A 25,512-nucleotide genomic window follows, 5' to 3' on the forward strand; every position below is an offset into this window, starting at 1 on the left:
CTTTTCTAGCCCTGCTCCTGCTCCCCTGAGCATAGTAGGGCTGGTGTTTGTTAATATTGGTAAAGAGCTCTGAGCTCCTCAGGTGGAATATCTGTCATGGAAAAATGAGCTGGGTTATTATGAGGAGTTCTAGCCCAGTTAGCAAACGGCTTTTCCCATCTGCGTGTGCAGAGAAGGCTGCTGTGCCAGGGAAGTTTGCTTTCCTTTGGAAAAGCTCTAACAGGTTGCTCCAGGCACAGGAAGGTGCTCAGGAACATATTGTGCCCTTCTTATAACTTTAATTTTGCATATTATGAGGGGAAAATAAAGTATTATAAACTCAGGACTGCGTGACCAGGTTCTAATACTGAATTCCTTGTGAAACAACACACTAGAGGCATTTAATTTCAATTAAAAGATCAATTACATTTATCAACAGATAAAAGATTATCTGGGGCATTTTACACAAATACAACAGAATTTATTACCAGTTGATAAGTAACCTTTAATGAATTTTTAAACACTTCTCCACAAATCAGAAATAAACTACAGTCCTATAATTATGTTAGAGTTTTGATTCTCCAGTTAAGCTCCTATGGAGCTTTCTTTTACTAGCTGGTCTTTACTATTGTCCATAATTATTTAGGATTCCTTTACTGTAATCCATATCTGGGGAAAGTTGTATGTTCTAAAAACTAATTTTAGGCATAGAAAAAGCAATTTTCCATCTTGACAATGATCTGGACATTTATATGAAGATTATGTTGAGAAAAGCATTCATGATTTAACACTGTGCATGAGAAATAAGGCTTCTTGTTCATAGACCTGAGATTATCTGAGGCCTGTGTTGAGTTTCTTGTTGAATTTGGGACACTTCTACACCAGGTATCAATCCTGACCTTCTGAAGTGCCCACTTGCCTTTGGATTTGTAACTCTCAGAACTGAACCTGTGTCTCCCTTTGCTCCAGTGCATGGCAGTGGAGAACTCAGAGCTGTTGAGGATTTAGATTTTGGACTAAACTGAGGTGTGAAAAGGCCCTGTCACTAAACCCCATGATCTCCATCCAGTAAAAGTGTGGGGCATTGCTGGCTCTGCCTTTTCTTTTGCAAACAAACTGAGCAAGAGGAACAAAAAAATGCAAACCAACCCCATCACTGAGCCAAGGGACTGGCAGTGCTCTGCTGCAAGGCTCTGCAGGTCCTGTAACACCAGTGTCCCCAGTGGCTCACCTCTTGGGATTGGGATTATCTGGGTTATTGGGATTATTGGGATTGTCAGGATTATTGGGAAGGACAATCTGTGGGGGCAGCTCTGGAGCTTCCAGCACTCTCTCATTACCAGTGCTTTTATACATTAAAAGCCCAATATCTGATATGTGCACTGGAATAGCACAGCAGAGCTCCCTCCTGGTCACCTCAGTGCTGGCTGCACTTCCAGAAGTGTTCCTAAAATGCCCTGGGACATCTCCTGTCACCAGTTTGTGACTTTCAGAGCTGAGGCTGTGCTGGCCCAGGGGGCTCCTGTGGCTGGAGGAGCAGCCCTGACCCTGGACTGTGATTTCCAGGGTGGAGGAAGAGGAGGGACATCCCCGTGGCTGGAGTGCCTGTCCCCTGAAGTGGCGCCTGGCATGGCAAGGGCAGAGGGGCAGGGGCAGGCTGGGAGCCTCGAGTGTGGGTGGAGCTGGAGATAATGCCCAGGTGAGAAACCCGTGAGGGATCAGCCGTGTTTTACAAATAATAACATTGGGATTCCCTGAAGTACCCAATGCAAACATGGGATTCTCTTCATGCCCCAAGAGCAAGGGAGGCACAGCAGTGGCTGCCACAGCAGGGCAGAGAGGGTGGAGGTGGCATCCCAGCAGGACACGGTGGGCAGCAGAAAGAGCCCGAACTGCTAAATACCGGCTGAGGGGGGCACAGAGAACGGCTCTGGCAGGACACAGCCTGTTCCTCAGATGCTGTCCCCTTGAAATACCGGGTGAGGGGGGCACGAGAGTGGCTCTGGCAGGACACAGCCTGTTCCTCAGATGCTGTCCCCTTGAAATACCGGGTGAGGGGGGCACACAGAGTGGCTCTGGCAGGACACAGCCTGTTCCTCAGCTTCTGTCCCCTTGAAATACCGGGTGAGGGGGGCACGAGAGTGGCTCTGGCAGGACACAGCCTGTTCCTCAGATGCTGTCCCCTTGAAATACCGGGTGAGGGGGGCACAGAGAGCAGCTCTGGCAGGACACAGCCTGTTCCTCAGATGCTGTCCCCTTGAAATACCGGGTGAAAGGGGCACGAGAGTGATTCTGGCAGGACACAGCCTGTTCCTCAGATGCTGTCCCCTTGAAATACCGTGTGAGGGGGGCAGGAGAGCGGCTCTGGCAGGACACAGCCTGTTCCTCAGATGCTGTCCCCTTGCCGCTGTCCCGGAGCCTGAGAGCGCCGGGGCCGGGGGAGATGCCACCTCTGTGCCCCTGGGGGAAGGTGGTGCCACCTGATCCCCCGACCTCGGTGAATGGAAAGAACAATTTTACAGGGACGGGCAATGCCGGCAAGCAGCTGGAATTCACTTCTTTGCCCCATCTCAGGCAACAGCAACAGGAAACCCAGGAGCTCTGTGAAATGACAGGGAGGGAGAGAGAGAGTGAAGTCCCCTCGCCTCGGCTGGTGACGTCTCTCCTTCCTCCTTTTTTTTTTTTTTTTCCTGTCCCTATAAAGAATCTCGGGCTCGCATCAAACTTCCCTGCGAAAGGCGAGGCAGGCGGAGGGGAGGGGGACAGCAGAGAGCAGAGCCAGGGGCTCCGGCCATGCCCCAGCCCCGCTGCCCGCCCGCTGCCCGCCCCGGGCAGGTGCCCCCGGGCAGGTAGAGCCAGGTGGGCTCCGGGCAGCTCCCCCTGCTCCTGTCCCGCTGGAGATCCGTCCTTCCTGCCGCTCTCCGCGGCACCTGCAGCTCCCTGGAGAAGCCCATCTCAGAGGAGGCTGTGCGGCTCTGCCACTTTATCCCAAACTCCGCGCTGTGCGAGCAGCCGCGAGCAGCGAGTGCGAGAAAGTTTTTGCCAAACTTTTTCCGGTGTTTTTGCTTTGCTTTTTCACGCCTTGAGTGACTCTGCGCCAGCCAGGAGGGCTGGGGAGGCTTCTGAGGCAGAGCAAGGTTCCCCCCGGACAGCCCAGGGATTAGAGAAACGGGGGAAAAAAGGAATACGGTCATTGCGGCAAGGGGCTGAAGGAAAAAAACCGAGAAGCTCGGGAAGAAGGGAAGGCAAACACAACCCCAGGATGAAGCAGTGAATGGAAAGAACAATTTAACTGGGATCAACAAGTGGGAACTCCTGCGCGCCTCGTCCTTCCCCTGCCTGCCCGCTGCGGCTTGCCCGAAGTTCTGGCCGCGAAGGAAAACTTCTCCTGCGGGCTCGGGACACGCTCCAGGACCGGCCCCGGGATGCTGCCCCGGGCCAGCGCCCTCCTGGCCGTCTGTGCCCTCCAGGGGCTGCTGCTGCTGCACGGTAAGAGCCGGGCTGGCCCCGGGGGGCTCAGGAGAGCGCTCGGCGATGCTTTCCTGCGCTTTTCCTCGCTTTTCCTTGCTCCTCCTGCGGCCCGCTGAGGTGTCACCCACCTGAGAGCCCCGGTGCCAGCCCAGGTGCCACCGCTCTGTCCCCAAAGCCTCAGGGTTCACACCTCCGTTAAAACTGATCTTTGGAAATAGAGGTGCAAAAACTAAACTTCTTTGAAGGTGTCGCACATAAAGGTCATATTTTAATGGGTGTCCCCCTCGAGGTTTGGCCGCTTGATTAGAAATAGCAACTTGTGAGTGTTCACCAATTTGTGGCTTTTTTTTCCCTCGATGTGGGAGGGTTTCTGGTTGTGTTTGATCACTCGAGGCACAGCTGAGGCTTTACAAGCAGGAGCTGTATGGGAACACCTGGGCTATCCTGATGTCCTGGGGCTCATGCCGGAGCTGCGGGCACAGACATCGCGGGCATTCTCTCTGATATTCCACTCCTGATTCCTTGATATTTCAATTTTTGTTCACGTGGTGCTTCTGCACTGCCTTCCCCTCCTCAGTCCAGGTGCCAGGTTAGATCCCCTCCTCTCCAAAACTCATTTTCCTTTGCAGCAAACTCCCTGTCCCCCCGGATTTATTCCAAATTTTTGCTGCTATACGAAAAGCCAAGAGGCAGGTTAATGAGATTTGGGAGAGCTTTTCCATCTGCCATATGACTTTTCATTATCTCATTAAGCACGAGGATTTTGCTGGATTACTGAGCTATTCGTTCATGACAGTGCAAATTGTGTAAGGGAGATGGGCTCTTGTTTATTGGGGAATTCCTTCTGACAAAAAAGGACTTTTTCATTTTTTTGGGTAGTGGATGTATTGCACAGCACGAGGCTGTTGTTCTTCAGCCATTATATTTTCCTTGTTAAGTGAATAGCTTCTGGAAACACTGTGGAGCATCACTGTCCTCGATTTTCTTGGATTCGTTCAGGGATTTAATGTATTCCTCCTGCAGAAAGGGGCGGATTGGCAGGCACAAGCCCTGGGGAATTTCACATCTTCCCCACAGTTACCTGCAGAATAAATAACTAAGCCTGAGGTTGTGCTCCAAAGGGCTTGTCCAGCTTTTCCAAGAAAAGCTGAAGCAGCAAACCTGGCAGGTGGCAAGGAGCCCCTGCAGCAGGAATCCTCAGGATTCGTGGCATCCCCAGGGAATCTGTCCTGTGCCAGGCCAGCCAGCAGTGCCCACACCTTGGGCTGCACCTGGAGCAGCCCTGGGAGGGTTGCTGAGACGTGCTCCAGCTGACTGACACGTGCAGCAGCAGCCAGCTGCGTGTTTGGGAGATCTAACCTCTGCACAGTCTGGAAAAGCTGCCTGAAATCCAGTGCGGATTTCAGAGGCATAAATCACCACAGAATTTGGTGGATCAGAGAGGGATAATAACAAGGGATTGGGAGATGGGAGAAAATGTGGTGTGCCCAAGTGTTCCTGAGGCTCCAGGGTGAAGTGGAGCACAGGGAGTTGAGGGGGAAAATCCTGGCTGGAGATGCTACCCACATTTCAGGGCTGCTCAGGTCCTTACTCACCAGGTTCCTTTCCTAATCATTTCGGCCCAAATAACCTTGGAATTTGGTCCAGATTCCTTCTGCCATCAGTGCCAGGCACAGAGGAGGCCAAGAGAAGGCAAAGTCTGCATCCCGTGACAGAGGGAGGGAGGCAGGAGCATCCTGTGCCCGGAGGCAGGCGCAGGCTGCTGAGGGACCTGGAGCAGCGCTGTGGATGTCAGGAGCTCGGCTCATCTTTAGGAAGGGATAAAACATCAGCACAGCCTCTGGGTGCCCTCCTTGGGCTGGAATCCAGGGGGAGACAGGGCCAGGAGGGCCGAGGTTTCGGGGTGGCACTGGTGTGACTGAGGAGTCAGCTCCTCACCACCTCACCCTCAAAGTTCCTCCGCAGCTCAGTGAAGCTCTGCCCAACCTCCCAAAGCCAGGATTTATCCCTCAGCTGTAATTAAACCTTCCCTGGGATCTCTGTGGCCAAAGTTAGGCAGGGCTGTGCTGAGGAGGCTGATCCCAATCCAAACAATTCCATCAGCAATGCAGAGAGAAGGAAAGTCCAGCAACTGTGAAAGCTGCTCAGTACCAAGGCATCAACTCCTCAGCCACTTTTCCTTCCAAGTTCATCTCCAGCAATGAAATTGATGAAATTTGGGCCATTAAATTTATCCAGGTCTTCTTTGGAGAATTCCTGACTGATTTGTTGCTTTCAGCATACAAGCATCATCCCAGTGATTTCCCACCTTCCTCTAAAATACAGCTCTACATACATCTTTAAATTTCCCCATTTAGTTCTGTGACTATCACTAAATTTCCATTTTCCTTTTGCTCATTGCTCAGCTTCTTCTCAACTCCTCAGAGCACTTCTTGCTGCTCAGAAATGACCACTGGTGTGGCAATGATGGTGCAGATGCCAACAGCTGGCACAGGTTTGAGGTATGGAGTGGGATGGTTCATAACCAGCCTTTGCAAAAACAATCTGCAAAGAAATTCTTACACCTGAAATTGCGCATGGAAAGTTCAGTACCTTTTACCCACTGACATGATCACCAGAGGTTTTTTAATATCTGAGCAGTCCAAGTCACTTTTTGGGTATTGGAATAAACTCAGCCATTTCAGTGATTTAACACTGGAAATTATTAAAGATTGAAGAATAAAAATCAGGTCCTGCCCGATGGCTTTGAAATGAAAGCACGTTTGAAATTGATTTTTTTGTTGTTGTTTAATTTTGCAATGTCTTCTACAAATTGATTATACTGGATGGGCAATGAAGCTTGCTAACACAGAGATTTCAATTAAAACATGGATCAGGAGATAAAGCTTCAGGCACTCAGATTCCTCCCGGTTTTCCGGCCGGGATGGCCACAGGGTGCAGCAGGGTGAGGGTGGCTGTGCCAGGGCAGAGGCACCGAGGGGTTGTTTTCCCCAAAAATGTGTGTCCTAACTGGTGTTATTCCCAAACATTTGCTTTACTGTGGGAAAATGTTATAAAAAGGAGAGGAACCTTTTTTAGGCTGGTGATATATGAGCCTCCTGCTGAAGCTGCCGCATTCAAAACCAACTGGAAATCTCTTTATACCAATTCAGCCATTTAAGGCAAGGAAAAAAATGTAAAGTATTTCTGAATACTCCCTGAACTTCTAAAAAACAGTATTGTACCCAAAAAACACTGAGAAAACCAGCCAGATAGTTTCTTGAAGGTTTTTCTGTAAGAACTTGCAGTATTTTCTTTAAAGCTTGCACAAAATATTTATCTATGGGCATTGGTCTGCTCTAAGAGCAACGGGGTTCATTTGGTCATTTCTGCCCTTTCACACATTCCCTGGATTGTTCATTTTATGCCAAATTATTTGTACAAAATGATAGCTCAACCTACTGCACTTTGAATTAATATCTCAGATGGGGCTGAATACTTATGTTGGTAATAACATAATAGAATTATAATAAGAATAATAGAATAGTAATAATAATAGATAATAAATAATATTATATAATAGATAATATAGATAGATAATAAATAATAATAGATAATATTATCATAGACAATATATCTTATTATATATTATAATAGCCAATATATTATATGTATTATAATAGATAATATTATATAATATAATATATAAATTATAATTTTAAATATATAATATATTATTTGTATGTTATAATATATAATATATCATATATCATACATTACATATGTTATATAATATAGATAAAGTATCATATACATAATATGTGATATATAATATATAATATGCTATAATATCAGCTAATGGTAATCAATAATCATAATAGAATATTTGTGTTGTTAAGAAGTTTATGCACACACGCAAAAGGTTTCCAAGCCCCACAGGAGATTCCTCAGGCAGGGGAAGGTGATCTGAGCTTTCCTGGAGGTTTGTCTCCCAGATCAGCAGTGCAGTTTGGAGGAGGGGGAAAACCTGGTCTGTCTCATATCTATGAGGGATGATTCACATCTGGTCCTTCTAGAGACATTTGCAAGGTGTGATGCAGGAAGGGTCACTTGGTCACCAGAAGAAGGACAGGGGGTACAAGGGAGATGCTCTGAGTTCTCATTGCAGGAGAGTTTTGGGGGCAGCAGCACCACCTGCACTTTTTAAAGCTACACAGGAGATTTCCAGGAGGCAGCGTTGGACTTTCAGAGAGCACGAGGAGCACCCTCAGCCCCACTGAGCTCCACATGCTCATTTTGGTACTTCCTCTCATCCACCTTTCCTTTTTCCAAACCAGCCTGATGTCACTGGAATGGCAATTAGGAGTGGGAGTAATTAAGGGATGCTGGAGTATCTAAACAACAGCTAGGATTGAAATAAATGTGTCCAGGTGCTTTCCTTCAGAAAGCAGCTCCGATGGCTGGCAGGACACGAGGGCTCTGAGTGCCCATCAGGACATTCCCATCCAGCTGTCCTTGGTCACAACCCCAGGACAGCTGGCTGCCCAAAAAAAGCTGGATAAAATGTGTGTCACAGAGACCTGAGCTCCCCGCTGGGCACTTCTTTAAGTTTTCTTATTAAGGCCACAGAGAAAAGAGTAGAAGCTGCCAAAATCCACCAGTCAAGGTATTTATCAGGAAATGGTATTTAATAGAAGGGCCTGCTTGAGGCTCCCCAGGGAGCAGGACCCCAGCAGCAGGGCTGGCATTCGTCAGGAGCAAGGCAGGATCAGCACAAATCACAGGAGCCACGGTTTCTGCACCAGCTGTGACCTCAGAGGCTCATCCAGGAGCTGCTTCCTTGAGGAGTGGGGAAGGAGGAAGGATCAGGATCAGCCTCATCTCCTGAGGCTGTGATGATGGGTGCCCATTTTGTGGGAATTCCTCCCTGCCGAGCCCGGCTGTGGGAATGGGAGCAGGGAATGGCACACGAGGGAGCTGAGCTGCTGCCCTGTGCTGCTGCTAACTTCTGTCCCTTAGCAAGAGCAGAACACAGCTTTGCTCTCTGATGGGAACTATTTTATCATGGAGAGCGAGCGAGTCCATGGATATCTTCATGAGTCACTCCAATACCCTGTCCTCAAGCCCTTGGATTAGTCTGACTTTGCAGCACATACTTTTTGTCCCCACTACATCCTACTTCCCTCTCCTGCTCTCCCCCCTTTCCTGGATGTCTCCTAAACACCCCTCAGGGCTCAGGATTCCTTGAATTTTTACATTAGGAGAAGCCAAGAGGAATTTCCCAGCCCTTCCACACCAGGGGTTTGCACAGTCTCTCTTCTCTGTCCCAAAATGAATTTTGCTTTTATAATTCTTTCTGGTGCAAAGATTTTTGAAAAAAGCCAAAGTGGGACTGCTTCAGACCTGCAGCTGAATCTCTCATTTTCCACCAGCTCTTTGTGTTCCTGCTGCACTGAATTTTTACAAGAAATAATTTTTCCAAGTCCCCCCCCGCCACTCCCCGGTATCTAGAAAAGCAGGAGGGGTCACATCTCAAATATGGGTTGTGTGTGACCAGGGTTTTTGTTCTGGCTCTAAGCAGGAAAGTTTTAGCACTGAGTCTTTGAGCAACAAGGAAAGAACCTCATCTAACCCTGCAAATGATGGAAGTCTGAAAAGTCACTTTTCCTTTGTGCCCTGCAGGGAATGGCAAAAGCACGTGGCCCTCAAAGTTTCAAAATTCAGCCAAAACCCAAACTGAGGCCCAGAATGTAAAGGAAATATATGGACCAGCCTTCTATTTTCAGATCACTTGCCTTTGTCTTCTTCATTTCCACATAGGTTTCCTTAGATCTTCCTGTGTTTTTCTGAACTGTGGGAACGTGATTGCCAAGGAAGTGGAGAGGGGAGCTTTCAGCCCTGCTAGGATTGTTCTTGATTTGAGGGTCAAGGAAGCCTGACCCTGTCATTACCTGTTCCATTTTTACAAAATCGCCACCAATCCAAACCACCTCAGCCAAACTGTTTGCTTCCTTAGAGCCCACAGCTCAGAAATTGCTCACCTGGAATTCTTCCTCACGGATACACCCGGGTCAGCTTGCAGGAAAAGCACCAAGCACCTCGGGGCTGCTGTGGCCATTCCCCTGCAGCCGTGAGGAAAATGGGAAAAAAAAAAAAAACCTCACAGGGGTATCCCCCACACACACAGAAACAGCTGAGCTGTGAGCTGTTCATCCTGTTTGCTCTTCATGCAGAGCTCATTAACTGAAATCAGGGCTGAATAAACTCCTTCAGGAGTCAAAGCAATTTCCTCCCAGTGCCCAGAAGCTGCAGTGGGGATGGGATGTGGGGCTGCCCAGAATTTTCTCCTCAGCTCCCTCACAGCTACTGAACAGGGCTCTGTAGCAATAGGGATCATCCTGAAAGCTGCTCCTGAGCCTGCATTTTCCTGATTTTTGTGCTGAGCAGTGCAAGGGTCAGCGTTTCAGACCTTTAATGTGCAGACACCTCCTACAGAGTGTCCCCCAAGAGCTGTAAAATGTGATTTTCCCCTCTGCTTCTTTGCTCAGCCATGCAGCTGCCAGGAGCAGCTCCTGCAGGAGCCATCACACACATCCCCACAGCAGCACTTGGAAGCCCTTGGCGTGGGCATTCCTGCTTCCAGGAGAGGAAAAGCTATGGAAGAGCTTGTCCGGAGCCCTTCAGAGCAGGGAGGTGCTGGAAGGAGGGAAGTTAAGCTCTGGGGAGTTTCTGCTGCAAAACTCAAGGTCTCTCTGCCTTTCCTTGCAGAAAAATAAATCCCACAAGTGCCCCACTGTGTCACTGGGAGGGACATCCCCCTCCCCTTGGGAAGGGTTCCCACTGCTGCTTCACTCCTCAGTTAATAATGATTTACAGAGAGAAGGGAAAGGATTTCAGGAGCTTCCACTGCTTTGCTTCCTAACCCAGGACGAGTATCAGGAGAAAGAATAATGCAGAACACAGGTGTGGGGAGAAATGCTTTTCCCAGCTCTTTCTGAGGCAAGATCTCTTTTCCCACCTTCTTTTGGAGACAAGATCTCTTTTCCCAGCTCTGTTTCTGAGGCGAGATCTCTTTTCCCAGCTCTTTCTGGATGTGGAGAGGCAAGGCAGCGGTGTCAGCTCTCTCTGCATGACACAGCAGCGCTGAGCTCGGCTGCTTGGAAGGCGTTTGTTACAATTAAAGAGTGATTCAAGTCAATGTAAACAATGATGTCAGCCTAAGGACCTTTAAAACACAATTTAAACTATTACACACTGTAAAGCAGAGAGAATCAGGTAACCTTTTGGCCTGCCACATTTTTTCTCTGGAAATGGATCATGTCTGAGTTATTTTCATGTTTACACACTCGGGGCAAGCTTTGCCTCTCACTCACACAGGTTTAAGGCTGTGCTTGGCTGAAGACAATAGCCTGTCTTTGAATTGTCCATTGTATGGCTGAGAACATTTCTTTTCTTTTGGCTATTTACACATTTTGTGGTGGAATCTGAGGAGGAAAAAAGGCAGACTGAAAGCTGCTCCCTCACTGCGTGTTTTATAAAGGTAGAGATCTTACTGATTTTTCTGGAAAAGTCTTGATTTGCTTCACTGTGAGAAAGCAAAATAACCTGCTTCTTTTCCAGTGGTGAAGGAAAGCCAGAGTGTAGCTGAGCCTGCAGCAACCCCCAGCTGTGTGAGGCAGCACAGGAACCCTTCCTGCTATTCCTCACACTTATTTTGGCTGCACAGATCCTCTTCTGCTTGGTCCTGGAGACTCCCATGCTTTAAACAATTTCCCTTTAGTCTGGGCAGATTTTCTGTCGAGTAAGGACAGAGCAGAAGGGTTTGGCTCAATAGGAATTCCCAGAGAGTGATGCATCCCTAAATTCCTGTGTCAGCATGAAGGGAGCAGAGTGTGGCAGGAGGGACTGCCTGGGCCAGAGCCTGGGAGCTCCCTGCCCTTGGCACGGCTCGTTGTGAGTTTCTCCCAGCTCATCCCACCCAGTGGGGACTTTCCCAAATGATATTGGCACCGTGGCTCTCTGGGAAACCAAGGCCAGGTGTTACCACAAAGGCACTGATGATTCTGTAAACAGTTTTATTGCTTCATCCCCTGATCCATCAGCAAGGAGATAAACCAAGCCTGCAGAGTGATGCATTTAAAGGCTTGGAATGGCTGTGGTGTTCTCACGTTTGGAATGTTTTCTCCTGGCTTTCCCAAGCAGACATGAGCTCAGTTCTCTGGGTCAGTTTGGGCAGGAGCAGCTCTGCTCTGATGAGAGAAGTGCAGGGTGAAATGAAAGACCCAGCATGGGACAATTCCTGGGATGGAGGGACTGGGAAGGGGAATTCAGGAAAACAGGAGACTGCTGAGCAGGGCTTGTCAAAGGTTCCCTCATCCAGCTCCAACAATTCCCATCAGGGATTCTGCCATTGCTCACAAGGCTGATTTCTCCTTATTATCCTATGGGATTGTTCTGATCTGTTCTATCTGTTCTGATCTCTTGTATAAATCAGCCATTTTGCCTTTTTAATTGTTGCCTACTTTGTATTTGAAAAGTAATACTCAGACCCACTTGGTGGAATGCCATTATTAATTTAATTTGATAAGTCATGAAGTCCTGAAGCCTTCTTCTGGTTACTGAGGTTGCGCTCTCTTGAACTTTGTGCATAACTATGGTGGCTATATTGCTATTAAAAATTAGCTGCCAGCCTTATTTCCTAATGTTCTGTGTGGGTGTCAGAGCTGGTGCACAATAGCAGCCAGGGCAGGCTCCCCAGACAGGCACCACGGCATCCCACGGGTCTGCAAGCACGGGCTGATGCTCCCTAGAGAAAGGTTTCCTTTCTCCCATTCCAGGAATATGTGCCCAATTTGTTTTAACATTCTCCAGGACAGAATCTTTGGCTTTCTGGTGGATTTCTGGCAGAAGGACAAAAGAAGAGGACAGGAGTTTTGTCTGGGTATAAATCTCACATTTCATTTGCCAGATCTGTCCAGCACTCAGGAGAAAATCAGGGCAGTAGAGACGAAAATTCTGTGCTCAAAGTGAGATTGGTGGAGAAGCCAAGGCTGAGCTGGTTTTGATTTCCATGGAGGATTGCTGGCACAGCTGCTGTTCAAGGCCATTTGCCCTTCCACTGTACAATATCTTTGTACTTTGAAATTAATGTAGGCTTTGAAATACTACCTGCATTTGTGCTCTGGCACTGAGCAGTGCAACTTTGAGCTTCTCCCTCTCTGCCTACCTGTGCCAAGTGTGATCTGTAATCCAGGGCCCAGCACTGCACACTCTGTATGAGGGAAGCACCAAAGCCTTTGTCCAGTGGCTCTGGGATTGCTGTTGCAGGTTCTGGATGTTTCTGATAGAGTGCAAACTCTTTCATTTTGCATCCCTGGAATAGCAGTGATAGATAATATTGATACATCATCCATGCCATCACTGGTGTGGTTCAGGATAAACACTGCACCTGAATCAATCACGAGGCTAAAGCCTTGCAGAGCCTTTCTTTGGGCTGCTGATTCTTTAATTCCAGGCTGACCAATACATCTGGTGTCACCAGAAGTCTCCTTCAACTTAGAGCTAAGCTAACCAGACTTAGAGAGAGAGAGGAGAGCCCAGAGCAGCCCAGTTCAGTCATCTTTCCTGTTTTAAATTCTTTTGCTTATCTCAGCTCTGGCCTCGCCATCTGCTGGTAGTGAAAGCAGGGTAGTGACACTTGGGCGTGGTGGGACGTAAGGAGAGTATCTCCAACTCTGATCTTCTGCACTGGAGATGATAAATGAATTCTCAGGATAAAGGAACTGAGAGGAATTCTCAGCATCCATAGGGCAAAGGTCTCCCTCGTGCTCTTCAGTTTAATGGTTGGTGTCCTATAGGGTGCATTGTACTGCCAGCCTTTGAAAGGCTGCCTTGTTGTTTTGGTTCCATATTGTTCTGAGTTAAATGGTAGGAAAAGAGAAATTGCTGCCACCACAACATTCCCTTATAGGTCTATTCATTATTGATCCCCAGAGGAAGTGGAGAGTTCCCCTGGACAATGGGCAGATATACAAACGAGCATACATTAACTTTCTGTGCTTGTACAGCTCATTTGGGCTGCATTTCCTCCACATTCTCAGGAGCACAAATTCAGGCATCAATTGGTTTGATGTCTTCCTCTGCCTTGAACTGCTGCCTCATTAGACATTCTGGGTCACAGGCAGCCCCTCTGAACCACAGAACCACAGAATAACAGAACTGCAGAGTCACAGAATCACAGAACTGCAGAATCACAGAATCAATCACAGAACCAGTCACAGAACTGCAGAATCACAGAAAACCAGAACCATAGAATTACAGTCACAGAATCACAGAATCACAAAATCAGTGACAGAACCACAGAACCACAGAATATCCTGGGTTGGAAGGGACCCACAGGGATCATCCAGTCCAGCTCCTGTCCCTGCACAGGACACCCCACCAATCCCAGCCTGTGCCTGAGAGCTTTGTCCAAACTCTTCTTGAAGAAAGAGGCAGAGCCCTGATGTAGCAATGCTCTGGGCAGATGTGATGGAGCACTGAGGGATGCTCTGGACTGGGAGCACTGGGAGCAGAGGGAGCAGAGGGAGCAGGCCAGGTCTGTGGGGTTTAGCTCTGCTGGCCTGGGGCTGTGCTCCAAAGCAGCAGGGAGCTCAGGTGAGGCTGAAGTGACTCAGCTCTGTCCCTGCCCTTTGACAAACACCCCAGGGGCAGCACCGACTCCAGCTCAGGGGCTGCAGCAGGGTGGCATGGAGGAACACCCAGAATCTCTGGAAGGAAAAGGCTGGGGTGATTCCAGCCCTGCTCCTGCACTGCTCAGTGTGGGTGCTTTGCTCAGCCCCTGCACTGAAGTTTGCAGGTGCCCCCTCAGTCTGCAGTGCATTTTGGCTTTGCATTCCTCCCTGCAGCACAGGTTTTTCCTGCCTTTGTGCCTCTGCTCTGCTGGAAATCAGGGAGGTTGGTCCTTCCCTTCCTCCCTGGAGGGATGCAGCTATCAATGTTTAGAGGAGAAAAAGCAACTCAGGAGCTGCAGGAGATTTGCTTCATCTTTCACTCCCACCAGCAGAGAAAATCCCACCTGGAGCTGCAAGGACAGGGAGGCATTTCAGGTTGTGAGGATCAGGACTGGGGGCTGTGCTGGGCTTGGCTTGAGCTGGCAGAAATCCCTGGCAGGGATCCTCAGGGCTTGCAAGGCTGCATTTTTTTCTGGAATTTCTCCTACTGTGGTACCTCCCTCAGCCTCCTGAATGGTGAAATATCCGTGGCATCCACACCCACACCTGCACTGGTGCAGAGGCTCTCCAGCTGCAACCACATCCCAAGAAGCCTTTTGGTTTTCATTCTTCTGACACGGAGGAATTTGCAAAGCTAATTTCCAGCCCTGATCTGATGGATTCCCCCACTGAGAGGCTCTTACAGTGAGAGGATTGCAGGCTGAGGGCTTGTTCTCATCTCCCCATGCTGGAGGTGCCTCTTGGAGAGCTGCTTAATAAACCTGGAGTGCCACCTGGGCTTGTCAGGAGCTCAGGAGGACTTTCCCCTCCTCCTTGGAGCCCTCAAACAGCCCTTTGCTGCTTTCAGCAGTAGAAATAAGGTGACTACAGGCATCAGACTGCTCAAGGGAATATTGGATTATTGGAGTTGAGAATCCAAAGGAGAAACCCCCCCTTCTAGGAACTCACTTGTTCTGAAATCTGCACACTTCTGGGGAGAAGCAGAAAATTGCAGCTAAGCAGCATCCAGACAGGGCTCAAAATCCAGCCTGAGTTCCTCCTTGCCTCTTGCAGTCTGTTATTGTTGTTATTATTATTATTATTATTATTATTATTATTATTGCTGCCATTTTGACACTGTCCTCTCTCAGCCATGGATGTTTCCCTACAAAAGCTGCACCTACCCAAACAGCTAAGCCTACAGCTAAGCCTTGAGTACCTTAAGTACCAGCTCATTTTTGGGCCCTGCCCCTTGGATTTGCACCCTCAGAGGGTGGGCACAGCCATGAAGAAAACAAAAGATGAATAACACACAGATACAAACAAGACACTCATTTACAGATCCTCTCAAAGCTCAGTAGCAAAGCCTTAGTGCTTATATTAATATTTATTAATATTTTGTCATGAGGAAGGGTGGGATGAAAGAAAAAAAGAGATATTGTCCCTCCTTGGAAAGTGCTTTGTTTTTCCCAAGCAGCAGAACTTTAGGTATTTCCTTTAAGAGCACATTTCTGTGTCCATCAGGTCTAGAAAATCTTGGGAGGACAGGACGAAGGGAGGCCAGGAGGGGTCATTGCTGGAGCTGGGCTCTGTGCAGGGTCAGGACTGGGATTATGGGCAGGCCAGGGATGGATGGGTTTATCCATTATGGATATCAGGAACTCCTCAGCATCCTGTAGAAAAATTTGTGAAACCAGCCCAGCAAAGCTCCTTCAACCACTGCTTTGCTTATACATGACCAATATTCTGTCTCTTTTCTCTTTCCATGTGAAAGTGATCAAATTAATGGAGAGTCACAAAGTTGATCTGTGAATCCATTGATAGAATTGCAACTGCTTCATTTCCTACCAAGCAATTTCTCTCACTGAAAAGGGAGCACCAAAAATGAGTGTTCACTGGAATATGCCACCCTGGCCTTTTAATGAAGCTGAAAATATATAGGAAAAGCAAAATTCCTGGGCATTATCAGCTTCCATGGCTGATATTCTCTTTGTCCCTGAGCAATCCATGTGCTGGGTGGGCTGCAGTGCTGAGGGACAGTATCCTTGTGCTCACAAGCAGCATATTCCCAAGCATGTTGTCTTTGGCATGGCCAGTATTTTATCTGCCAGAGCCAATGTTAATGAAAAATTCCTGAAAAATTCCATGTTTCAACACAGCAACACTCTGATGGGAATAATAATCTCTCGTGACCTGGTTCAAAAGCAGATATAGGGCAGAATACAAAACAGGGAGGTGTTTCTGATCCCCCCTGCCTTGAATTTGGGGATTTTGGGCTGAGTTTGTGATGCTTGCCTGCCTTTAGGAGTGATCTCAGCACTGTCAGGTTGTGAACTCGCTGTGGGATGTGCACCTAAAATCAGGATTGTGCTGTCAGAGCCACGGGGCTGGTGACACTGAGAACTCCTTGTGTGGCACAGCAGTCCCAGCTCATTAAAACACAGTGGATTTATGGCAATCTGTAGAGAAATGTCTGCACAGGAGGGGTGTCTCCTTCTGGGACAGCACTGGCATTGTCCCTGCTGGGATCCCTTTGACACAGGGCAGGAAAATCTGTGATCCATCCCAGCAAACATCAGCCTGGATGGTTTGTCACACATGGCTTCATCTCCTCGTTGCAGCAGACTGGAACATCAAGGTCAGGCAAATAAAGCTGGAGAAAAAAAGCCCAAGTTCTGAGTAAAGTGGCCTTAAATCACTGCCACAACTGCAAGGTGACAGAACAGGGAAATGGAAGGGACTAATTCACCTTGATTTACATGAATTGGGTTCTCAGGTGGATTAGGGTTTCTGAGCCTGCCCATCCTCCCTGCCCTGGCAAAGCTCCTTGGCCAGGCGGGCAGGACAGGCCAGCCAGGGCTGTGGGGCTGGGGACACCCCAGCACAGCACAGAGCCCTGCTCAGGACACCCTGCAGCAAAGCCCAGGGGCCTGCTGGGTCTGGTCAGGGAGCATGGGTCACTCAAGAAGTGGAGAAAGAAATGAGTGAGCTTGTCCAAAAGCAAGGAAAACCCCACGGATGGGGCCTCTCCACGCCCTGCCTGACCACGGGTCCTTTCTACTCCACGCACACTTTGTGCCCCACAGCGCAGAGGGCAAAGAAAAACCAAGACTTACAACTGCCAGGCCTCCAAGTGCAGTGTTCCACAGCATCCCCCCGTGCCAGGAGGCTGGAGAGAAGTGGCATTATCCCCTGCAGGCAGGGTGGGTGGTGGTGTTTGCTGTGCCTGCCTGGTGCCCCGGGGACAGGCACTGACAGCACACAGGTAAGAGCAGCTGTAATTCCTGCTGTGCTCCAGCACCCAGACACATCCCTGGGTGAATGCTCAGCTCTCAGCCCCTGCAAGGTCCCCTCTTGCCAAAATCCCCCTCCTCGGAGATTTGTTTCAGTGGCAGCAGCTCAGTGAGAGCACAGGACGTTCCTCCAGTGCAGAAAACATCTGTGCCTGCTCCGAGCTGCTGCCTGCACTTCAGCTGGGGAGGATGCTGAGGGAGGGACAGGTTCTTGCCAATCACGGACTTGCCCAAATATTTATCTCTGCTAAAACCAGTTTAGCTGCTGGATGCAGCCCAAGGTTGGTTCTGATGGGAGATATCAAACACAATGCACATGAATCAGGGGCAGAATATCTGGCACAGCCTGTGCGCTGGAGGAATATAAATAAAGAGCCAGCAAGCTCCAGCTGCTGAGTTATTTGTCCTGAAATAAGGCTGCAGCTTCCTACCATCACCAGCAGTGCCAGGAAGGTGCCAGGGATTACCTGGGGCTGCTCTGTGGTCCCTGTTGGCACTTGCACTCCTTTTTGCAAGAGGGGGTTCCAGACTGAAGGATCACCATTTATTTGAGAAGGATTTAAATGAGTGATGGAAAGAGTGATGCTGTGGCAAAGCAGGGCAGAGCTGCCAGTATTCAGAACATTTATCTGATATTTTATTTCTGGAAGTATCTGATGCAAATGTTCTTTTCCTGGAAAGATTCCTCCCCTTGCCTTCTTCCCCCGCCTCCCTCAGAACGCTGGTGCCAATATTTCTGGTGCAACTTCCTTGCTCTCAGGGGCTTCCTGCTGGAGATTTCCCTCCCCTCTGGCCTGGAGCTGGTCCCTGCACTGCTCTGTGGAAGGAGGGAATGGCCCCAGCAGTGCCTGGGATGCTGGCAGGTATCCCCGAGGGATTGCAGCTGGTCCTGCCAGCACAGAGGTGCTCTGGAGGATGGCTCAGCCATTTCTGGGGGTCTCTGATCCTCTTTTCCAAAGTGTGAGCCTGACAGGTGCAGGGAATGCTGGATCCATGTGCAGGGAGACATTTCAGCACATGCTGCATCCCACTCCTTCCCAGCCCTGCCCCCAGGATTGTGTCCAACTCTGCTAAATGGACGAGCACAACCTTCAGCCAGGCAGAGTTTGGCACGAAGGCATGGACAGAAACCTTGGAGCTGAGGCTGCAGATCTGCAGTGCTCAAAGGGTCATTTTGATCACTTTAGAAAATACCATCCTGCAGAGCAGCCCTGGAGAGAGGCTTATCACTTTAACTTCCTTGATTAGCCCAGGACACCAACTTTAGGCACTGTAAAAACAGTGGAGGTCAAATTTACTATGGAGGGCAAGGACCAGTGACTCAATTTTCCTTATTCTTTATAGACACTTTTCACCTTGAAGAACAAAAGGTCCCAAAGTCACAGAACGTTTGTTCTTGAGTCTTGCCAAGCCTTTTCTTTTTTAATAAACCGTCATTAAAATCTGGGCCCTTTGCCTTGACAAAAGAAAAGAATATATTTGTGTACACTTAAGTGACAGGAAAGAGCCTGTGAGGCAGGCCTGGTCACAGATAAAGGAATTCCGGACATTATTCCTTGTGCTCCAAGGGGTTGTGACATGGGATTTCCTCTCCAAGTGGTAAATAGCCCTGCAGTTGTACAGCAGGGTGGGGCCACCCCTGCTTTCTTTAAAACCAGGAGAGATGAAAGCGCTTTAGGAGAAGAAAGAGGGGCTGGGTGAGTGTGCACAATGAATTCCTGGGAATGGCTGGGGGCAAATCCACCTGCTCCAAGCTTTGCCCCCAAAAACTTCCCAGGGGTTTGAGGTGCTGCCAGCTGAGCTCTGCTTTGGGAAGAACAGCTCATGGCACAGAAAAATAGATTTAACTCCAAGGAGTGGCCCCAAATCTCAGCACCTGAGTCTGTGGGAGATAGGTGGAATCTGTGGGGAGATGGGTTTGGTTTGGGATGACTCTGGATCCTCCCTGCCTTCTCTGAAAGCTCCCAGTGAATGCTGTGGGCCACTGAGTGCCTGTCCTGGGCTGGAATGGGATCAGAGAGGGCAGTGAGGGCGGGATCCCACAGCTGTGAGCTCCTTGAGGAGCCTCACCAGGATCTGAACCCAAATGAGGCAGTCAGGATTCTGTCACTGAAGGCACCTTTCTGTCTTGTGCTGCGTCATGCTCAGGAGTGGGTGAGCGCTTTTGTAAGAAAACAGAAGAGCTGAAGCTGCAGATTTTATCCTGTTCTCATTTTAAATTGAAAAACTTCAATTTGGGATTATCCATTGCATGGAGGGCTCACCAAAGTGTCCTGAGGTGGGTGAAGATGGAGGGAGAGGAACATCACTCACTTGGTGAGGGAGACAAGAACATCAAGCTGATTTTGTATTTGGATTTCCTTTCCTCCCTATTCCTGTGGCTATCCTGGAGGGTCAGCAGAGCCTGCAGATCCCAAACCTCCCAGCTACAGCCAGGCTTAATGAGAAAGAGAAAGATTTGCACATTAGAGCTCTCCAAATCCTCAGGATTTGGGTCTTCAACAATAAACAATCAATCAGCAGTGGAACAGATAAATTAGCATTTTGCAGGAGTTTGCAAATGGCAGGTTCCTACATGAGCTTTTCGTTGCCTTCTGCTTGAGTGTAGATATCTGAATTATTTTTTTTTTCAACTACAATGGGACCTCGTGTCAGAACAGGGAGGCACATGATCAGGCTGGAGAATCCCACCTGGAAAATGGGAATGTCAATGAGCTCCAGCTGCTGCTTCCAGCTCAAGATGCAGTTTGGATGTGCTGTGGGGATCTGGTTCCACTGGTGAATAAAACCCCAGGGGAGGGTTGGAGATGTTGAGATCGTGGCTGTGTTCTGCCCCCACTGCACCTCACTGGCATAAGAGATTGTGTCAAGGGGTTGAAGTCCCTACAGAACACAAGGAGGGCTCTAATCAAGTTCAGAATTCCAAGGAAAAATGCCACATTTTCCTTCTTTCTCTGTGCCTCCTTACCAACCACCTACGTTTTTCTGGAAACCGGGGAAAAGAGAAAGTTGCCCTGTTGGCTGCAGGAATAAAATACCGCAGCTAAAATTCCTCTATGGCTGTTCTGAGGAGCAACAAAGACAACGAGAGATGAATCACACAGAGAATTACTCATTTCCAAACAGTAAACAGGTCATGCTCAGCATTGTTAACTCAGGATTGTCACTGCTGTGGGAGTCTGGGAAGAACGGGAAAATCTGCCCTTGCTCAGGAGTGAAATGATGGGAATCAGGCTGGAATTGCACCCAAATATTGGCACTTCTGCCTCAGGGTGTGGGGCACTCACACTTCAGGATCACTACAAACTCCTGCTTTTCTGATATCCTGGTACAATCCCTTAAATCTCATCAGATAAACTGTATTTGATGGCCAAAGGCTAAACAAACAACACTGAAAAATGAACAAACAGAACCCTTTCTAGAAAGATTTATATATTAAATCTTTCTAGAAAGATTTATAAAATGCTAAGCAGGTCCAATACTGAGGTTAGGGACTCGTGGTTTTAAAATAAATCAACTAAATTAAAAATACAAAAAGTGATCTGCTATCCTTCCTCCCGTGGTGATGTGAGCACGGGAGAATTTCTGTTTCATACCAGGGAAAATTGTTCTTTAACTTCAGTGCCACTGTGGGGGAAACATCCCTTAATTTCAGTGCCACTACAGAGCAAACTGTCCCTTAATTCCAGTGCTTTGCAGGGGAAAGTGTCCCTTAATTTCAGGTCCATTGTGAGGGAAACCTCCCCTAATTTCAGAGCCATTGCCCCATGTCAGGATCTCTTCCTGCTGCCTCTGCCTGGCCTCAGAGGGCTCTTGCCACTGCACAGATGTTCATGTCAGCACAGCAGCTCCTGTGAACAAGCTTTGCAGGATTGGGGCTTGATCTACAGCTCTTTTTACTCTCCAGCAGTGTTTTTCTCCTCCCAAAGCTGCTTCCATGCTTTGACCTTGCCCTAGAGCCCAAAAGAAATGCCTCACAATTTTCCTGAAGGCTCTCTTTATTCCAATGGCTCCCGTTTGAACCACTGCTATGCAGTTAATGCTGCACACTCCTTTCTACCCTGAGACCTTCTAGCCAAGGGTTTTACAATTTGGCAGCTGAGGTTTCAGCCTGAAAATTCGTCCCTGTTTTTTTATTCTCCCCCAAAAGCCTGTTTTCAATTGATATAAACATTTTGATAGCTTAAGAGTGCAACAAAATGCTGTGCCTCCCTTTCCAGCTGGATCCCAAGAGTTGTTCCTTTCACTCCAAGTGTTGCTTGTTGTTGGCTGTGCCAGTGACTGGGCTTGGCTTGGCCTGGCCATGAAAATCCAGGCACCTCTGTAACCTCCTGGCACGTCCAGGGAAAATTCAAACCCATTTTTATGTGCTTTTCTAGCAATTCTGTCTGCCTGCAGTGGGTGTTCCTCCCCCTCCTGCCCTGCCACACCTCACAAACACCCCTGTGCTCGGCAAGGGGCAGCAGGTACATGTTGGTTTCCTTCAGCACATGCAGAAACCCCTCAGAGCCACAGTTCACCTCTGTCAGGCCAAAATTCATGTGCAGCACCAAAAGTTTTAGTGATTAAACAAGACAAGAGGGAGCAGAACTCTGAAAGAGGAACCCCAGCAAAGGCTGGCTCTAGCTTGATAAGCTGTTTGTTTATTCTGCAGGGTCTCAGATCTGGATTTCATTTCTGGGATTAGTTCTCTGAATTCTTAGTGCAGCAAATCAAGGCTATATGTGTGGAATCGGGATGGAAGGAACCTTTTTAATTTAATTGCTTGCATGGATTTGCATTATTCTTTCATCTCCCACCTTGGTGCTTTTCTCCTCCTGAATTCAAATGGTGACATTTTTCTTTCTTGGTGACATCCAGTTTTCATTTTGCTTTCATTCAGTGCTCACTGAACTTTCATCATTCTCTTTTTTCTTAGTCATTTCCATATAGTTCTGTATTCCTTACCAGGGCTTTGGATCCTCTGCAAGAGACAGGCAGGACAGAGCTCCAAACCCTCCTCATTTACTTACTTTTAGAGTCATATTTAATAGAGTCATATTTTAATTACTTTTAGAGTCACATTTGTTGATTTTGTTAACTGCCCAGCACCCAAATGAATTTTACTGTTTAAAGGGCAACCGCACATTTTTGTCTGTCTATAGGAACTGCAAGAAATTTTTGGGGTGAAGCGGTGAGATTTTTAGGAAAAGCAAACAGCGGCGTGGTTGTTTCTGCTCTGAAATCAATATTAAAAACAGAACCAGTTTGGGGTTTCATAAGAAAAAAAAAAAAAACTTTCATTAGGAAATTAAGCTGTGGCAAAATCCTGTGTGGAAAGTGGCTGGATTAGAAACAGTTTTTCAGGAAAGCTTCTCCAGCCAGGATGGTGTTTCCTGTCCCATCCCAACGATGCCATGACCTTGTTGTTGGGATGGAAGTGTAGGATGCTGGAAACACCACGTTCCTTGGTGGAATCTGGGCCCTGGATCTGTCTCCCACTACCGGGGGCTGCCCTAAATATCCGGCTATTTTTAGACGAGTCTTTTTCTGTTGTTGCTTTCCATAATAAGAAAAACCTTTGAAGGATTTGTGTTTTTATCCCTATGCACAAGAGGAATTAAAATAAATAAATAGGCCTTAAATATTTAGACATGAAGAGAGAAGAATTTCCTGCCCAGCTTTGGCCGAGCGGCGTAGGTGGCTTTAATGTGACCCAGGGCTGCTCCCGGTACCTGGCAGTGTTTGCTTTTCTTGGAAGCAGCTGCAGTAAAGCACCTTTAAAATCAGGATCCCACAAAGCAAATCTGCTGTTTCCAGGTCACTCTGCAACCTCCTTCTCCGAGTCACAGCTTTTCCAGATGAGGAACTGATGTGCTGCAACTCAACTAACCTGATAGAGAGAGAATGGCTCCAGGCACGGCAGAGGAGTCCTGGGCACCCCCAAATCCACCCAAAAGGGAGGATCTGGCACTAAAAACACAGCCTGGCTCTGGGTGTCACACCTGGACTATCATCCACCTGCTGCCCCTTCTCTGGGCTGCTCCCAGACACCAAAAACTGCTTTAGCTCCAAACCTTGGTGGGTCAAGTGAGCTCATGTGGGAACCTGCGGGGGACAGGAGAAGGGATTTTTGTCAACAGGCAGCCACGCTATGCAGACTTGATAAATATGTGCAGGGCTAATTCGAAGCAGATTCCTGCTTTGCCACTAGCAGAATTCCTCCAAAGCCTGCCATCAAAAACATTATGTCACAGCTGTGGAGAAGCCTCACAAACAGGGGAGAAGTTGGGGTCACGTCAGGGTAAGAGTGTGGTGGAGGCTGAGGAAGTGATTGAAGCCCTGCTCCACGGCCTGATGGAGTTTGTCATTAAGAAGGATTTCACCAAATGATTTGCAGCCAGTTCCCTCAGCACTATTGGTACTTTCCAGCTTAATGCAAAGCAGTGAGGAAACCAGACCTAGTTAGGCCAAGCTGGCCAGGGAGGCTGCAGGCACAGGGTAACAAAAACTCGCCTGGGGCTGTGGAAATGTAACTGAAACCAGGCTTGGTTTTAAGGAGATGGTTAGGTTACTTCTCCCCATCTCAGCAAACAGCTTTTATCTTGTCTCCCAAAATAGCAACCTGCTATCCTTCAAAACAAACCAGAAAAAAAGGGAAAACCTCCTGAGATAGGCACACAAAGCCGACAGAAGTGGAACACGGAGCTGATCGAAAACAGATTCTGGTGTCAAGTCCAAAGTCAGCTTCAGCCCATTGCTTCTTAATGGGTAGAGCTCAGAAACTAAGAAAACAAAGTAATTACCCACCGAGCAGATTTTACTGACACTGAGCATTCACATGTTCCTGACACATCCAACCCCTGTATTTGTTCAAATCCATCTCTGTTTAGTGTGGCACATCAATTGACTTGACCTCAGGAGGCTCTGGCTCATTTGCTTCTGGATTTATAGCTCAAGGAGAAATGGTCCAACAATGCTAACAGGGGTGGGCTTTTGTTCTGCTTCACCCTGCCCATCCACCTTCCCTGCTCTGATTTCAGCTCCGTGCCTCTCGTGGCCTTCCCCTGGCCTGCTCCTTCTGCAGGTCAGTGATTCATCACACAGGAGGACACAGATGTTCTTTACAAAGAAGCCTTTCCATGCAGGCTCATTTTTTTCTTAGAAAAGAGGGCTGGGGATGAGGAAAGAGATGGAGAGGAGGAATAAAGGCCAGAGAATGGGGATTGCCCGGGTTCCACCAGGGGTTGTGTAGTGCTGCCTATGGGACACAGCGTGTCCAGGGAGCAGATATCACTGCTGGACTCACACCAGCAAGGCTCCAAGCAGGAAACCTCAGGGAATGTGGCCTGAGAAAAGCTGGGATCTCTCTGAGCAGCTTTCCCATAATTATTTGGTGTTCCCTGGGCACTCATGTTCCTTGATGGCAAGTCGGGTTTAGCCCTGGAGCATGGTCAGAGGTTGCTTTGCAATCCACGCTCTTGTCATTCAGCAGAACCTCACCCAAATTCCTCTGTCAGCTCTTGCCTTTCTTGGGAAACATCCCCAGTCCTCTCTGAGGTCTGCTCTGGGGACACTTCTGAGTCCAGAGCTGAGATATCCACTCTGCCTTTGAGGGAGCACAAAGAAGTTTGGAAAGGGAAGGGTCCTGTACATCAAGGCAGGCCCTGCTCAGCAGGACACCAGAGAATTCCCAAATGTGGCAGCTGGAGCTCTCAGAGATTGTTCCATGTGGAGAACCAGCAAATGTTTTCTGAAGGACATCTCCCAGCACTTTATCTCCTCTAATTCTAAATATTCTTAAAGATAAGGCTGGCACCTCTGCTTCCTTTGGGAGGTGAATTACACAGGCTGATGGAACAACCTTGGGAAAGTTTTCTTTCCTCTCCCCAGACTCTTGCCAACAGAAGGAGCAGATAAATGATTGCCCTTGGTATCAGACCTGCCATGATTCCAACATCTCCTGATAACCACTCCCCTTTCCAACAGTTTTATTATGGCAGCACCTAAAGGCCCACTTATGAGCCATTCGTGATAATTCCCATCTGTTGGGCTTAAATTTTATTTTTCCAGATCTTGTAAACCTCATTTTGAATAGA

At 48.2% G+C, this 25,512-nt stretch overlaps 1 protein-coding gene across 2 annotated transcripts in view; it reads left to right on the forward strand.

Annotated features, from left to right (window-relative positions):
* The first annotated feature begins 2,707 nt into the window (after positions 1 to 2,707).
* The window catches only part of LOC100229347 (vascular endothelial growth factor receptor kdr-like), a 124,305-nt gene continuing 101,500 nt past the window's right edge, over positions 2,708 to 25,512 (forward strand). The window contains exon 1 of one of the 2 annotated variants that reach the window (XM_012573084.5): positions 2,708 to 3,468. In XM_012573084.5, coding sequence (XP_012428538.5) covers positions 3,405 to 3,468 — 64 coding nt within the window. In that variant the 5' untranslated portion in view covers positions 2,708 to 3,404. The remainder of the gene's footprint in view (positions 3,469 to 25,512) is intronic. The other variant, XM_072929250.1, reaches the window with a different exon arrangement.

This window comes from Taeniopygia guttata, chromosome 4A (assembly GCF_048771995.1).
Source record: "Taeniopygia guttata chromosome 4A, bTaeGut7.mat, whole genome shotgun sequence".
Taxonomy (NCBI): domain Eukaryota; kingdom Metazoa; phylum Chordata; class Aves; order Passeriformes; family Estrildidae; genus Taeniopygia; species Taeniopygia guttata.